At 39.4% G+C, this 16,177-nt stretch overlaps 1 protein-coding gene across 4 annotated transcripts in view; it reads right to left on the reverse strand.

The window, feature by feature from the left end:
• Window positions 1-5,552: 5,552 nt before the first annotated feature.
• Window positions 5,553-16,177, reverse strand: part of ADA2 (adenosine deaminase 2) — a 61,144-nt gene continuing 50,519 nt past the window's right edge. For 3 of the 4 annotated variants that reach the window (XM_078376369.1, XM_072999818.2, XM_072999822.2), the window contains 5 exons: window positions 13,935-14,025; window positions 10,335-10,443; window positions 9,329-9,486; window positions 8,337-8,539; window positions 5,553-7,430 (listed from right to left, as the gene is read on the reverse strand). In XM_078376369.1, the coding sequence (XP_078232495.1) occupies window positions 7,289-7,430; window positions 8,337-8,539; window positions 9,329-9,486; window positions 10,335-10,443; window positions 13,935-14,025 (703 nt within the window). In that variant the 3' untranslated portion in view covers window positions 5,553-7,288. The remainder of the gene's footprint in view (window positions 7,431-8,336; window positions 8,540-9,328; window positions 9,487-10,334; window positions 10,444-13,934; window positions 14,026-16,177) is intronic. The other variant, XM_072999820.2, reaches the window with a different exon arrangement.

The raw sequence follows: 16,177 nt of genomic DNA on the forward strand, positions 1-16,177 counted from the left end.
TAGAAGATGAGATGGTTGGACAGTGTCATCGAAGCTACCAACATGAATTTGACCCAACTCTGGGAGGCAGTGGAAGACAGGAGGGCCTGGCGCGCTCTGGTCCATGGGGTCATGAAGAGTCGGACACGGCTTAATGACTAAACAACAACAACAGGATTTGCTTGCATAAGATTGTACTGTAATTAACATTCAAGTCACAAGGCACTTCAAAATGTTTGTCTTTGGTTGTAGTTTGTCTTTGGGTTTTGTAGTGCTGATTTGATGATGGTAAAAGTTACAGCAACTCCAAGCAGAAGGGAAAAAACCCAAGTATTACAGATCAACATCCATTATTTGAAAACCGTGATCCCCTTTTTATTGTTCTTTTATGCTATAAATTCAAAGCATGGTTCTTTGTATTTGTCATTTTTAAAAACTATTTGTAACACATATCTGCTACTGATCACATGTGATCTAGTTTCAGATCAAAATAGTCAGCTGAAAAGTAGAAACATCAAAACCCGTAGTCCCAGATCTTGATACCCACTCAATCTTTCAGAACATACAGATGCTCACAATTTCTCTCCCACTTTTACTCCATGAAATAAAATATTTTTACCAGCAACATCACAATTTCAGGTTTCCAAAAGTAGGAGAGACAAGTAGATTAAGATGTATTGTGAGAATTAGCAACTCTATCAAGATGGGTATTTTTCCTTGTTAGCAAAACATTCAATTCAACACAGAGTGTTTTAAGCATTTACTGCCTACAGATCACATCAATAAAAGGAAATGGAACTGGCATGGGGTAAGTGTCCTCTGAGGCTCCTAAAACACTGTTCTGGAATGGCTTCTTTGATGTTTGAAGAAACAGCAGAGGGGGGGGGACACTCATACTATATTTGCAGGGTGAGGGTGATTTCATTCCCATTACTCCACATGACTAATGTGGAGTTCAGCCTTCTTGGTAATGGAGGTCGAGGCCACAGAGAATGAACATCATTCTCTGCAGAGTGATTGCATTTGGAGAAGCTCACACAAATCAAGGGAATTTCTGAACCAGATCACAGAATAGCTTTCCCATAATGCCGCAAAAAGGGAGAGTGTATTTATTTATTTTCAGAAATATGGTGACCCAGAGAGACAAGGTATTATTTTGAAAACACAGGTAAGAAGATAGGCAGTCAAGTGATTGCCACTCTCTTGATAGAGTGATTTAATATAATATGGCTGGAAAAGCCCTGCGGGTGTACTTGACAAAATAACTGTCAGCCCTGCTGGGCTCTAAAATTAGGGACTAGAAGGGACAAAGTATCTTAAGAAGAAAGGAACACTTTGCTGGGTCAATTCATATAAACTACATGGTGTGGTTTGCCCTTCAGCACTGCAGAATCTCATACTGCTCATACGGTATACTCCCCAAACCCACCTAGTTTCTGACTACACACCTTAACACTTGAATAGGAACCAGGACACACAAACAGTGACCACACCATAATGTTTCACATAAACTGACTTTTTAGCAGAGGCATCTTGAGTGGCCCATATTAATAAAGATTAACTGCTCCACAGGTATTTAGTAGATCTACCTATTATGCAACATAAATGTTCTGGAATCTCATTCTACTACCGCTACCATTAGTTGGTGAACTAGTCTTCCTTACTTAGATGTCAGCATTCCAGTGGCATAACATAAAGATATAATATCAAAAGGTTATATGCATCCAAAGGCAATGAAATGAACAATAAGGGCACATAACAGACCAATAGGTTTGCCACCTCAAAATATGGTGGATAGCTCAGTGGTTTAGGTATCTGGCTGCAGAGTCAGGCTGGGAGTTCGATTCTCTGCTGTGCCTTCTTGACAGGGGCTAGACTCGATGATCCATAGGATCCCTTCTAGCTTTGCAGTTCAAAGGTTATTGTTGTTGTTGGTTCTGAAATAACATGAAATTTTCCCCAGAGGTCCTTCCAAACTAAGTGAAAATATATGGAATAATTTCGCTACTGAGATTCAAGACTCATTTATCTTTGAACATATTCTCTCAGTTTTAAATCTTTATTTTAAATAATAAATAAATAGATAAATTTATTGTCATATATAGCCTATACATAGTATACACATACAACGAAATTCACACAGACACCCAGAGACCAGACCCACATGCACGCACGCACGCACGCACGCACGCACGCACGCACACACACACACACACACACACACACACACACAAAATCCCTAAACACTCCCTCCCACTAAAAATCCCCCACTAAAAATACAAACATTTACACCGCAGGCTAAGTAACACTGTCCAGCTGTTCACTACTGGTGGTCTTTAAGTTCATTATTAAGTGCAATTATAGCTCTGGGATAAAAACTATTCAGAAAACGTGTAGTCCGAGTCTTAATTGTTCTCCATCTTCTGCCAGACGGCAACAGTTCAAAGAAGTTGTAAGCAGGATGGGAAAAGTCTCTAAGGATGTTGTGTGACTTCCTCTGAGAGCAGGATGTGAAGATGTCATCCAGGGTTGATAGCTGGATGACAGCTATCAATGATATTCTGGGCAATTTTAATGGTAGAACTTTTTTGTCCGTTACAGAGCTACTCCCAAACCATACAAGAATGCCATAGGTTAGGACACTCTCAATGGTGCTACGATAGTAGGACAGAAGTAAATATTGAGATAAATGTAACTTCCCGAGCCTTCTCAGGAAATACCTCTTCTCTGCTTTCTTCACTAGCATGTTGGCATTTATAGTCCATGAGAGGTCCTCTGGGATGTAAGTACCCAGAAATTTAAAACTACCAACCCTCTCCACTTCCTTGCCATTTATGTACCGTGGTAAATGTACATTTCTCTTCGTCCTAAAATCAGTTATGAGTTCTTTAGTTTTTTTATGTTAAGTGTAAGATTATTTTCTTTACACCACAGTATCAACCCTTGTACAGTACTTCCTTTCTGTAAGCAGACTCATTGTTCTTATTTATGAGCCCCACCACTATCATATTGTCCGCAAATTAAATAATTGAATTTGTGTTATACAGTAGGGTGCAATCGTGTGTACAGGGAATAGAGGAAAGTACTTAGCACACAGCCCTGGGGAGCTCCTGTACTTAGTACCAAGGTAGAAGAATGGTGAGATCCCATCCTTACTGACTGTGGCCTATCTGTCAGAAAGTCCTTTACCCACACACAATCTTCTGACGTAATCCCAGGTTGATCATTTAAAAAAATAATCTATTGGACAGAATGGTATTAAAAGCAGAGCTATAATCCACAAACAACAGCCTCGCATAAGTTCCCTGTTGTTCTAAGTGACTCAATACAGTATGGAGAACAATGGACATAGCACCATCAGTAGATCTATTTCTCCTGTATGCAAATTGCCATAGGTCCAAAGAAGGTGGAAGACTAGCCTTAATGTAATCCAGCACCAATCTCTCAAAACATTTCAGAATAATAGATATTTAACCTAACTGCTTGGGAATGGCACTATAATAGATGTCTTCAGGCAAATGGGGAGAGAACACTGCAACAAGGATAGATTGAAGGATAGATTTTTTTTTCATTCCATATGTCTTGAATTCAGACCAACAAAATGAAAATCCACCACATACCTCTTACATATATTGTATGAGATAAAGAAATTAGTCCACATTGATAAAGCAGGGCTTTCAGTTAATTTTCACAACTCCTCTGGTATTCTGTATCCAAAAAAAAGAGCTGGAAAATTGCATTAATTAACATTTCTGTTAGATCTCTTACTTGCCCCAGCAACAAGAGTACCCATAAGTAACCATCCACCTACATTGCTGATATGTTCTTGGCATCCCCTTCACATATCATCAAGCCCAGCTGATTTCTGCTGAACCAGTTTGATGTCTCATTTGATGCATATTATAGGAAAGTGCACTGTTGTTTCATGTAACTTGTTTGTCAAAGCTACAGCAGATCAGGGTCACTACCCTTAGTGTGACCTTTGGTTTTGGAAAGGTCGTTTATTTATTATGCTAAGTTTCTAGCCTCCCTTTCTGTACACAACCTTGAACAAAGAACAGTCATATCATTAACTAATTATCAGGGAAGATAAGGAGAGAAGCTCCACAGAATGGAGATGCTCATTGCAGATGAGGAAGTGCTCAAGCAGAGTAACAAGGCATTAAGAACAGGCTAAATAAGACTAGTGCTGAGACATTTCTCTGTTCTCTTTTTCTTCTCTTGTTCCTCTTCCCTAGAAATTACAGATCTCGAAATCACAGTTTTTGTGGTCATTCCCATGCCCTTGATACCATCCAGTAATCAGGTTTGCTCAAATATAGCACTTAGCGTCATTAGGGAAGAACTGTGTTTCAGTTCATCCTGGGCCATTGAAATTATCACAATAAATTGCCAGTAATAATTTTTGCCCCCCTGACCTCACCAACCACCTGCTTGCTTTTCCAATGTCTATTATTTTGCCATCTTAGGGCATTCTGTAGACATCTACTCCTCTTCAACCTCCTGTCCTTCTCTTTCAGTCTTCTTGCTCCTCAAACAATGGTGGTGCAAGGAATCAATACATTATCAAATGGAAGCTGTACTAACTTGGATAGATTTTTAAAGAGTTAAGAGGCAATCATGGAGAACGATCCTTTGAAGCCATAGGCACAATACCTGCTAAATGGAAGTTCTTTGTGCAAAAGAAATACAGTATACTTTGGGTTATTAAATGCCAGCTGGCTGGATAAATATCTGGCTGCAGAGCCAGAACCAGGGTGTTCAGACTTGCAAATAAACAGGTGCTTAGCTAACTCCTGAAAAATAATCATTAAACAAAGCAAACTACTTTTTCGAATTCCACAAATTGTGAAAAGGTCTGGCTGTGATATTCAGATGCCTCTTCTAATGACAGAGTTTCTATAATGTACAACTTGGCACTAAGTCTGGTTAACCACCTTCTGAATCTAAGGATATCTGCAGTGGCAAAACTTGATAATCTTTGCCTTATATATGGGTGTGTGTGTGTGTGTGTGTGTGTGTGTGTGTGTGTGTGTGTGTGTGTGAGAGAGAGAGAGAGAGAGAGAGAGAGAGAGAGAGAGAGAGAGAGAGAGAGAGAGAACTATCCTGTGAAATTACAGTGCTTATGTATACCAAGACAGTATTCAGAACAGGCATGCCTCTCATCAACTGTAACCCTTATGACCATTAGTCAGTCCAAAACCTGAAAAAATGACTTCAGTTTACCTTATCTTATCCACTGTATTTTCAGCCTAAATCTACTGTCCCCAGTGTCTCCAGCTGTTTTTTCCCCTGTAACAATTGAAATTGGGGACCTCATCTTACCTGGTGGTCTAACTCAGTCTCCCCTTCCATGCTAGTCTGATGCGTGAACCAGTTACTTCTTTTCTTGCCTTCCCAGACTAATTTGCATTTCACATGTTGATTGGATGCAAGGAACAGTGATGTTTAAAGGGGAATTATTTGTACAATAATCACTGAGTATTGCAGTTATCACTGTGACTTGCACATGTTTTCCAGAGAAGGAGCATGAAAAATATGCAGTATGACATTGACAACTTGTAGACTATAGCATCTTTGCAAGCATAATTTTTAATAAGCATGTCAAGGAAATGGAACTTTAATTACATTGAACTGGCACTAGTATATATACTGGCAGTCAATTAGTGCATTCACAACAATTTTGTGCAATTGTATCTATAGCACATTGATTAGAACCCATATATATAGTTTTTATGCTGTCTACTTTTGACTAGACACTCAAAGCAGCTGACAACATACATTACATTATAATAAATATAAAAAATGTGTTTTAAAAGAGCAAATAAAAGCAACAGCCAACTAAACAGGAATTACCAGCCTCCACCAAGAAAAAGTAATAATCCCAAAGGTTCAAAGATCAGTCTACACAAGATGATATTTGCTTACCAACAGAAGATTAGTGGAGAAGGCAGGTGGGTTTCCTTGGAATTCCACAGGTACTAAAGCAAATGTCTCTTACCACTCACCCACTGTACCTCTGATGCTGCTGAGCACCTATGATGTTGGAAGGTCACAGTTTTTCCTAGAGATCTAAAAACTCATGCTGTTCTGAATGTAATTTTGTATTTGCTTATTTAGTTTGCATTTTCTTGTTTGTCTGAGAATGCATCATCTCAAAAGAAAATTGTGTTGGAACCTTAACAAAATAAAATTTGTTGATTTGTATAAAAAGTGTGTAGCAAAAATGCCAAATGTTCAGAACATTGTTATTTTAATTTGTCTGTTTTTAAAGATACTACCCTGGTACCTCAGAAAGGATAAAAGTTGTTTGAAAGAAAAAGTCTGAAAACTAGGAGATCCTATTTTCTTTAGTCTCACTCAGGCAAGAACTATGTGCTTCTGTATAAGGGCAATGGGACAAATACTGAGAGATTAGAAGACCTTTGTTTGTGGCTGGAGAAAGACAATGAAATCTACATACCCTGAAGCCAAACCAGATGTCCTGAAGCTGATTTTAAAAGGCTGCCACATCTATTTTGGATCTCACTTTAGGTAAGAGAGCCTGGCCTTGACACCTTGCCATTATTTCAGGGACTTTGAGAAATGTCTCCTTCAGATGCCCTTTAACTCCACAGTGCCCAGACTGATGAACAGTTTTGCAGACTCAAAAGTTAGACTGTGCCCATTTTTAAGATTTTAGTGGTCAAATTAAAGGTATCAACCATACCTGCCTTTGGATTCTATATACAAAGCATACGGATTTTACTTCCCTTTTTTAAAAAAGAAAAAAGTCACATTGCTGCTTTTCATAAAATGCACAAAAACGTTCCTTTGCCCAAACAATTTCCACAGACATTGTTCAACAAGATCTAATATCTCAGTGTCCAGTTCTACACCTGAGAAGTTAATTGTGGAATATAAACAATCCCGTGCTCTTCAAGTCTGAGAGGGAAGTATGTATCTCATCCCCAAACTGCTAAAACATGTAAAGAAACAAAAGCACAGACAGATGGTAAGTAAGGCTGAGACCTAATCTATGCTAAGTACCTGTCCTTTATAAGAAGGGCTCAAGAGGACTGGAGCAGTTGACTGGGTTCAAGAACACCTAATTCCAGTTTAAGGGCTACCCCTTTTGACTTTAGTCATTTTCATCACTGGTGGCATAATTAAAAGACCTCTTTGCTCAGGAACTGAAAAGGATAAGGGATAAGACAATTGTCTGTTGCTTTTAGCAATCATCTGATAAAAGTAGCAGGGTATAAGATTCCTGCTGTGCCTCTTAATTCCAGCTTAATGTTGTCGCAAGAGAAAATGGCTGCTTCTTTTCCTAGTTGCAGGAGCTATGAACTGGTTCCGCTTTTTCCATTTGTTCTGGAATAATGCCAGAGACCTGAGCTATAAAGTGATCCCACTTTTTCTGCCAGATCTGCAGGGCTTTCTCTTTCTCTCCAGGTAGCAAAGCACTGTATCTGTGGATGCAAAAGACACGTGTCAGAGAAAGAAAAGTAAGCAAAAGTGTTTCAGAACTAGAATGAGGTTAAACCCCTGAAAAGGGCAGAAAATTACAGCTCAATAAATTGACTGCCTACGCTGCACCTGATATACATATGCAATCTAGGAGGCCACTCATAGAATTCACAAAGCTTTCTCCCAGTAGGCATACTTAAGCTGTAAATATCATGGCCCCCACCTAAAGCTCAGAGTCAAAGATGACATACCATCCATCAAGTAGGCTCCACTTCCTGAAGCCAGAGGCCTGTGACATCTGAGCTAAGCCCACAACAGATTTCATCTTAATAGTAAAGCAGGAGGCCAGGAAGTGCTTCCTTTTAGGCCTGAGGTTTCGTTCTTTTAGAGTTCATATTCTTCAGGCACCAGTGTGGAGCCTAGAAAAAGTAGACTGCATAGAGGTGTAAACGGAACCTTGATGAACCTTCAACCTTCTTTGATTGGAACTGCTGCGCTCCTTTGTGTGTATTTGTTATGCACTATACCTATCACCTTACCTTGCCTAAAGACTGAAATGAATGAATGCAGGACAATGTAAAAAGACAAACAGATCTTTTAGGAGTTTTCAAGAACCAAAGGAACTAGGAGAACTTAGCTACCCAAGCATATAAACTGTTCTACAATTTGGATGACAATTATTTGTTGCAGGGAATGTGATAATGCAGAAATTAAAAACATTCTCATTAGCATAAGCCAGACTGGCAGACAAATACTGTTTTAAACCTGGGCCTCACAGCCATGTTTTTGTGGGCCTCTAATTCAACTGTGAGCACAAATTTAAAGGAGAGTGCTGACACATGAGAGAAGTCTTCAAGAATTCACCACTATTTGCATATGTAAAAGTGCATAAGAGGCATAATACTTACTCTAAGGAATTTAACGCCAGTTGTTTCAAAGTCCTCAGATCAGCCTTCATCCCTCCAATGCCCATAAACATCTCATAAAAATCATATGACACCCCCTTTGCTCCAAAGATTGAGGGATCATCAGAGGCAACCACAATGGGGTGACCTTCTGCCATCAGAAATGCAGCAGGATGGTTCCTCAGATCTGATACTAACATCAGGACCTTGAAGAAGAAGTACCCATCAGAGACAGATATCTGCCATTTTATATAAAAAAAATCTGTATTCTGTAGTCAGGCCTTTGGTATTTCACCATTAGTGAGATATAATTTTGAACCTTTGATCCTTTTTCTTCCTTGTCACAACCTTCTGTGCTACTACTGGAGGATGTACATAGAGCTCTCTCCTATCATGAAACTACATGTACTGTATTTCATATCTGATACACTCATCTAAGGCTTTCTCCCAATCATATCTTCACAACAATCACCATCTCTGAAGGAGGTACTCTGAAACTATAGATTCTGTAGATAGATTCTAAACATTTTAAAGTGTCCTAAAGCCAGAATGTCCATGCAGTGTAAATACATGACAAAATGTGAAATAACACAACACAGGGTAAAAAGCATGGTTCCCTCTAATATTTACTGTGTGCATCACTGTTAGAATTCTTTAATGAAATAACATTAATCTTGGCCACTACATTAATAAATGGTAATTGTGTTTACCCCTCATTTTAATGTTGTTTGCCATCATTAGTGGTAATTTTAATTTATTATAATTACAAACTGAGGTGTAAATTGATATTTCCAGATTCAGCCTGTTTTGATGCTATATTCACTAATAAATGAATATGTCAACAAACAAATCCCGCCTAGAATCTTTGCTGCTAATCTCAAATGTGTGAAGTCTGATTATTGCTCTGTAAGAAAAAGCTTTTTATCTACAGTATTTCAATCAGAATTATGTTAAGACAAACCCCAGAACTACTCTCTCTTCCACTTGAACAGTACCTGGTTAGAAATAGGGCATACTTCTATAGGAATATCCATCTTCAAAGCCAAATTCTTAGCTGCTGGGTGTTTGGGAAGGGCAAATCCATGGCCAATCCGCCTGGTGTTCAACAGAAGAGCATCCAACAGATTTTGATCTGCAGGCATCCCCTGCCAATCTAAGTAAGATACAGAATTTTCATATGATTACATAACTACAAAATTGTTGCCATGGCAGCCCCCCCCAACACATGCACATGAATATCCAAATAAACTGTTTTTGAAGGAGCCCATTTTCCATGAAGTCTGAAAAAGCAACCTTTTCAATCTTCCTCATTGTATGTGGACCATAAAGAAGAATTTCCATGAATTTTCCACCCACCAAACTGAAGTGCTCAGAAAAGGTCAGAGTACATTTTCACCTCATTTTATCATCAACATGAGAATCCATGTAAGTCTGAAATTAAAGCACATGGCCAAAGCTGTCAAGACAAATGCCGTACTTAATTGTGCAAGGATATGAACATGAATCTCTAGCATTTTTATTCCTTGCAACACATCTGCTCTTGTGAGAAAGAACTGCTTTCTGCATACATCAATGCAGTTTCCAAGATTGTCCATCAGACAAATATCACTATATAATGATGAGGTAAACCATCCATTCACAGCCATTCATACAAACTGCAGCTGTGGAAAAATATTTTGAGGCTGTTTGTGTAAATTAGTCACGCAGGTTTCACCTAATCCCAGGATAAAAGAGGAAGGGAATGTTACGTTTTTAAAAATTATTCTTAGTAGTTTGAAACTTCATTGCATGGTGCTGTAAAATGAAAATTTGGCAACAACCAAATATCATTCTAATCCCACTGGCTACAGGATTGCCCCTGCACAGAGTTGACCAACATGTCCATGATGTGACCCATGAAAACTGCTCCTTGAAAACATCAGGAAATAAGACAATGGGAATGATTTGTTACAGTACAGACAGACCTGTAACACATTGCTGTGGTGAAATGTTCATACTTACCAGTCTCACCAGCATGAAAGAAATATGGCAATTTATCTCCTACAGTCTCTGGAAAAGTCAAAGCATCCTTCAGTTGCCAGAGGGAATATCCTCCATCTTCCCAGCCAACCTGAGAAACAAACTGGTCTGAGTAAGTGTTTAGATCTTACCAATATCAGGAAAAGTATCATTCACATTGGACCTTATTTTTATATAGTTTTATATTATTTCAACAAGATTTTCAGTCAGAGAAATAAGTAGATAATTTATAACCATAAGACAATCACACACTCAGTTTTGCATTGCCTTTAACATGAACAGAATGGTTACACATGTAACTGAAACATGGGTGAACAGACCTGGCATGCAATGCAGCATCAAAGATGAGCTATAGTTTTTTCTTTGTGCTAAGCCTCTGAGACCCCTGAACTCAGGATACATTCCTATATCAGTGATGACAAGGTGGAGTGCACATAATCCAACTTCCTTAACTTTAATTGCTTGTAATTTGTTTATTTAATATATTTTATCCTCTTTTACTGCACTCCTATAGTGTTTATTTTACATGTTGCTTTGATTAACTATGTTCGTATTGATTTATTATTTTATTGTATGAAGTTCTTTGGGGAGGCTATGCCGTGAAATGCAGTATAGTTTAAATAGAATAAAATCATTTGGCAGGATTATTGAGGAGTAATATCAACATGACAGTAATATTTCCCTAATCCAAAAATTGGCAGAATTAGCTTGCAGAGTATTACCGAGTTGAAGCATTCATAAAAAGATCCTAGTGACATTCTGAAATCTGCTGTCATATGCACATTTAAATATGGACAGGACTGGGCTGCTTGATTTAGAAATATTCTGTGGGAAGCTTGACAGTACCATGTCAATAAACACAACCTGAAACATTGCCATGGCACTTGCACTGGATGGTGTCTTGCACTGGATTTTGTGTGTGTGTGTGTGTGCGCGCACACACACACACACTAATAAAAAGCTTGATCTAAACATTTAAATAAATGTTTATACAGTTTATGTAATGGATCTTCTTTCTTTTAAAAATGCATGCCTTGCCTTTTATTTACAGTGGTGCCTCGACTTACGAACTTAATTGGTTCCAGAAAATGGTTGTAACTCAAAATGATCGTAAGTCGAAGCACCATTTCCCATTGGTATGCACTGAAATGCAATTAATCCGTTCTGGCTGAAGGAAAAAAATCACAAAAAAATCACTGCAAGATCGGTTGAAAACGCGATTAATCCAGCTGAGGGAGGGGAGAAAAGCAATCAACCATGCAAGACCCATTGCAAATGCAAACAAGACAAAGCAAAAAGCAATGAAGCAGATTGTGCAAGATCGGGAATGGTGGTGGTGGGGAAACTAAAAAGAAAACAAACTCCCCAAGACCCATTGGAAAGGGGGGGATCCAAAAAGCAAGGAAATCCCCAAGACCCATCGGAAATGGGGGACAAAACCCCAAAAAGCAACCAAACTTCCCTAGACTCATCAGAAATGGGAGGGGGAACCAAAAAAACAAAGAAAGCCACCAAGACCCATCACAGCACAGAAACATAACCCCCCAACTCAAAACCACACTGCAAAAACACCCAGAACAGTTTTTTAAAAAACAGAAAACAGCACCTTATCTTACAAGGCAACCCAAAGCCTCCCTGCAAATACACACTCACACACTCAGAAGCAGAAGGAGGCAGTCCCAATTTTCCCCCTCTGACGCACGCTCTCTAACTGCTGGGGCAAAAGAGCTACAAAGAAGCAGCCTCGTTGCCACCTACAGTTAGAAATTTGAATTTCCCGCCTTTCCCCCCTGCCTTTTTCTATTCGTAAGTGGAAGCTCTAGTCGCAAGCAGAAGCAAAATTTTGTGGCCGGAGCTGGTCGTAACTCGAAATGGTCGCAAGTAGGGGCGTTCATAAGTAGAGGCATCACTGTATTAAGTTAAAAGATGGCCTACAAAGGTACTGAAGCTGTAGGGCTTTCTTCTGCTAGGGCATTTTAATGGCAGAGTGTGGAAATTGCTGGCTTAAAACCCCCAGCTATGCAGTGGAGGGAGGAGAAATTCAGACTGAGACCTACAAAGCAGATTATTATATAGTTACAAGTCTCCCTTCAAATATGCCAACGCTTTTTGGTAGATTAGTTTTGGTTAGATTTGCCTCAGCTGGCAATATAATCTCAATAGATTCAGTCAGAGACTATGGTGTTGAGAAAGATTAAAAGTTTTTTCTCTTTTATTCACAAATCTTCATATATGTCAGAATAACAAACAAAACACATTTACTTGTTACATAGTTCAAGATCTTAACTGGTTAACTATATTATTTTGACTGACTGACTGGTTACATAAACATTTCACTCAGACTCGAACTGTTAACTCCATAACGGACAGACCCTGACACACACAAACACTAACAGAACCTGACATAGAACCCTGACTGAATAAAAAAGTGGGAAAAGGAATTTGAGGTAGCAGGGAAACAATTGGCTGCTACTATGTGATTGATATTCAGGCCCAAAGTCCTCCCATCCAAACCTTCCAAAGGCATAATATGCTGGGTACTATAATTCTAACATATTTGGCATATGCTGCTTCAGCTGCTACGGCCGTCTGCTTTTAGCACATCTACTATTTGAGCAATGTAGGTTAATCCCAGGGGATCCAGGACATACAGTGGTGCCTCGCTTAATGACGTTAATTCGTTCCAGTGAAATTGCTGTAGAGCGAAAAATGTGTAAAACAAAAATAAAAAAACATTGAAACACATTAAAACCCGGTCAATGCGTTCCAATGGGCTAAAAACTCACCATCCAGCGAAGATCCTCCATACAGCGGCCATTTTTGGTGCCTATATAGCGAGGAATCTGTCCCTAAGCACAGCAGGGAGCCATTTTGAGCACCCGGCGGCCATTTTGAAAACCCGACAATCAGCTGTTTGATCGTCGTAATGCGAAGAATCAGTTCCCAAAGCAGGGAACCGATCTTCGCAAAGCAAAAAAACCCCATTTAAAACATCATTTCGCGATCGCAATTGCAATCGCAAAAACATCATCGTGAAGCGGATTCGTGGTAATGCGGGGTAATCGTTAAGCGGGGCACGACTGTATTCTGGTTTTGGTCAGGGTTCTGGATGCCTTCTGGACTGTTAGAGTTCATAAATTACACTATTCTGTCTCTCACGTCATAAGCAGTAGTAACAAGTATTTCAAGGTATTCCAATGTAGATGCTATAGCAATTCATTAGAGGCTCAGCTGGTTATTAATGAGAGTTATGTCCCATATAAGGCAGTCATATAATAGTCTACAGCTCAACAAGACCTCCAGTTCAGCCATTCTCAGCCTTTTTTTGGCCATCGCCATCAACACAATATGAAAGCAATATAGGCTGAATCAAGACTGTATAAGTCACATAACAAACCTTATAAGGTGGTGTTTCAAAAACTGTTTCCAGAGAGTGGCCCCCTTCAAATACGCCAGGAGTCCCCAGAGGGCTAAATGGCCCCCACTGAGAATGTCTATTCTACTTCACTAAAAATGCTATCTATTTACTTCCTGCATTCCTTCCAACAAAGCACTGATAATCAAATAAGCAATAAAGATTACCAGATCAAATCCTGCCACAGTGTCAGGGAATTCAGCTTTGAGTGCCATGGCTGTATGGACAGCTTCTTTAATCTGGGAAACATTTTGCTTCCTAGAAATGTTAAGAAAAAATAAAAGTTGCAAGAAGGGAAAAACAGTATTCTTTTCTTCTTTTCAATAATACTATTTTCAACTTCAGAATCAGCAGCTGGATATATAAAATGTGATGTATAAAATGAATTCATTAATAGTGTTTATAGGATCTATACAATAAATACCATATAGTGTAAAGTCTATACACTATGAGATACTCCGTGTGGTGTAATGGACTGGGATTCAGGAGGCCTGGGTTTGAATTCCCGCGTAGGCATGGAAACCTACTGGGAGTGTACAACTGGTGAAGTTAATTAGGTTCTGTTGAGTTGTAACTGACTTATAGCAACCCTAATTTGGCTTTACAAGTACAGTGGTGCCTCGTTAGACAGTTACCCCACATGACAGTTCTTTCGCTAGACATTGACTATGCGGGAATTTCGCTGGACAATGTTTGGTCCCTGCTTCGCAAACCGATTTTCGCTAGACAACGATTTTGACAGCTCCCTCCGCACTTGCAAAACGGGTGTTTTCGGGGCCTACACTTCACAAGACAGCTATTTAAACAGCTGATCGGCGGTTTGCAAAGCGGCTTTCCTATGGCCAATCTTAGCTAGACAACGACGATTCTTCCCCATTGGAACACATTAAACAGGTTTCAATGCATGCCAATGGGGAAATGCTTTTCGCTAGACAATGATTTCACTAAATAGCAATTTCAGTGGAACGGATTATCATCGTCTAGCAAGGCCCCACTGTAAGTGAGATATTTAAGGAGTAGTTTTACCAGTGAGTTTCTATACCTATGAGGGAATGGTCTCCAGAGTCTATCTACTACACCACACTGGGTACAGGAACTGGTAAAACCATTCTTTAAATGTATCACTGACCTTGAAAGCCCTCTGTTAGGGTTGCTATATGTTGGTTCCGACTTGAAGGCACATAGCAACAGCTATGCTCTACATGGAATGTAATGTAAAAACAGATATCACTCTATCATTAGTTCCACCATGGAAATGCTGTTACTGTTTTCTTCACACACATACAAAGTCTTCTCCAGATCAAGCTCAGAAGAAGAGTTTTTAATATGCTTAATAGTGATTTGCTGGGTTTTGTGTCAACGCAACCAGGAAGCCAAGTAAAATTGCAAGATGCTACAGAAATAAACATATAAAATGGCCAGCCCTCCATATTTATTATGGAGAAGGGGCAGGGAAAGAGCAATCTGCATTGAATCAGAAACTGTACATCTGCTCTTTGAGGAAGAGTTGGAAAACGTTACTTTTAAGACTACAAGTCCCAGAGCACCCTACTTAGCATGAAGAAAATAACGCTTCCAAGCTCAGAAAAAGCGATGGCAACAGAGTTCACTGTGTAACAAAATAGCACAGACCCATTCCCTTTTGCAGGTATACCTATTCAAAATGCTGAATCCTTTAATTAAAAAAGTTATCAGAAAAAGGAACATATCGCTTCCAATGGGCAGAGACCAGAAGCTGAGCAGCAGCCATTAACTGTCCTTTGGGTTATCAATTGACAGAGGGGGCAATTTAACCCAAATATTTTTAGGCCATCATCAAACCTAGAGTCAGTCTGGGCACTGTTTGCAGGAACAGTTGCAGTAAAGGTCCAATAATGGCCATGAAAATTATTTTTTGCATATTGATAAATTAACCTCAGATATTTTCACCACTTCTTTGTTTGTGTCAGAAGCAATCCAATGGTCCTTCTGGAGTGGAAAGATCAGTCAACAAGGTGCTGGTTTTGCCCAGAGGACGCCTAAAATGAGTTCAGAGTCCTTATGTTCTTTGGGAGTCTCCTTCCCTTTCTAATCACTGGCAATTTTGGACAGGTTAAAAACCCCTCACGAGCCAGGATGTTGCCAGAGATGGGAAATGATATTATTTTGGCTGGCCCACTGCTTGTACTGGCTGACAATTCTGGGCATACTAGTCTGGGCATACACACTAAGATTTCCAATTTCTCTATATGGCATCAGGATGGAGGCCAACATTGTCAAGTTCGCCTGCAGTGTTTGTTCAGCTGTCTGGTTTGTGGAGCTGTTGGAACAAAGTACTCAACTCGGTTTGCCAATCCTGTCAGCTGCTGGCCTCTGGAATTTTGACTTACTAGTGTTAAGAGAAGTTCAGTAATCAAAGGATTCAGTTTAC

The sequence above is a fragment of the Pogona vitticeps genome, chromosome 5, assembly GCF_051106095.1.
Source record: "Pogona vitticeps strain Pit_001003342236 chromosome 5, PviZW2.1, whole genome shotgun sequence".
Lineage (NCBI taxonomy): Eukaryota > Metazoa > Chordata > Lepidosauria > Squamata > Agamidae > Pogona > Pogona vitticeps.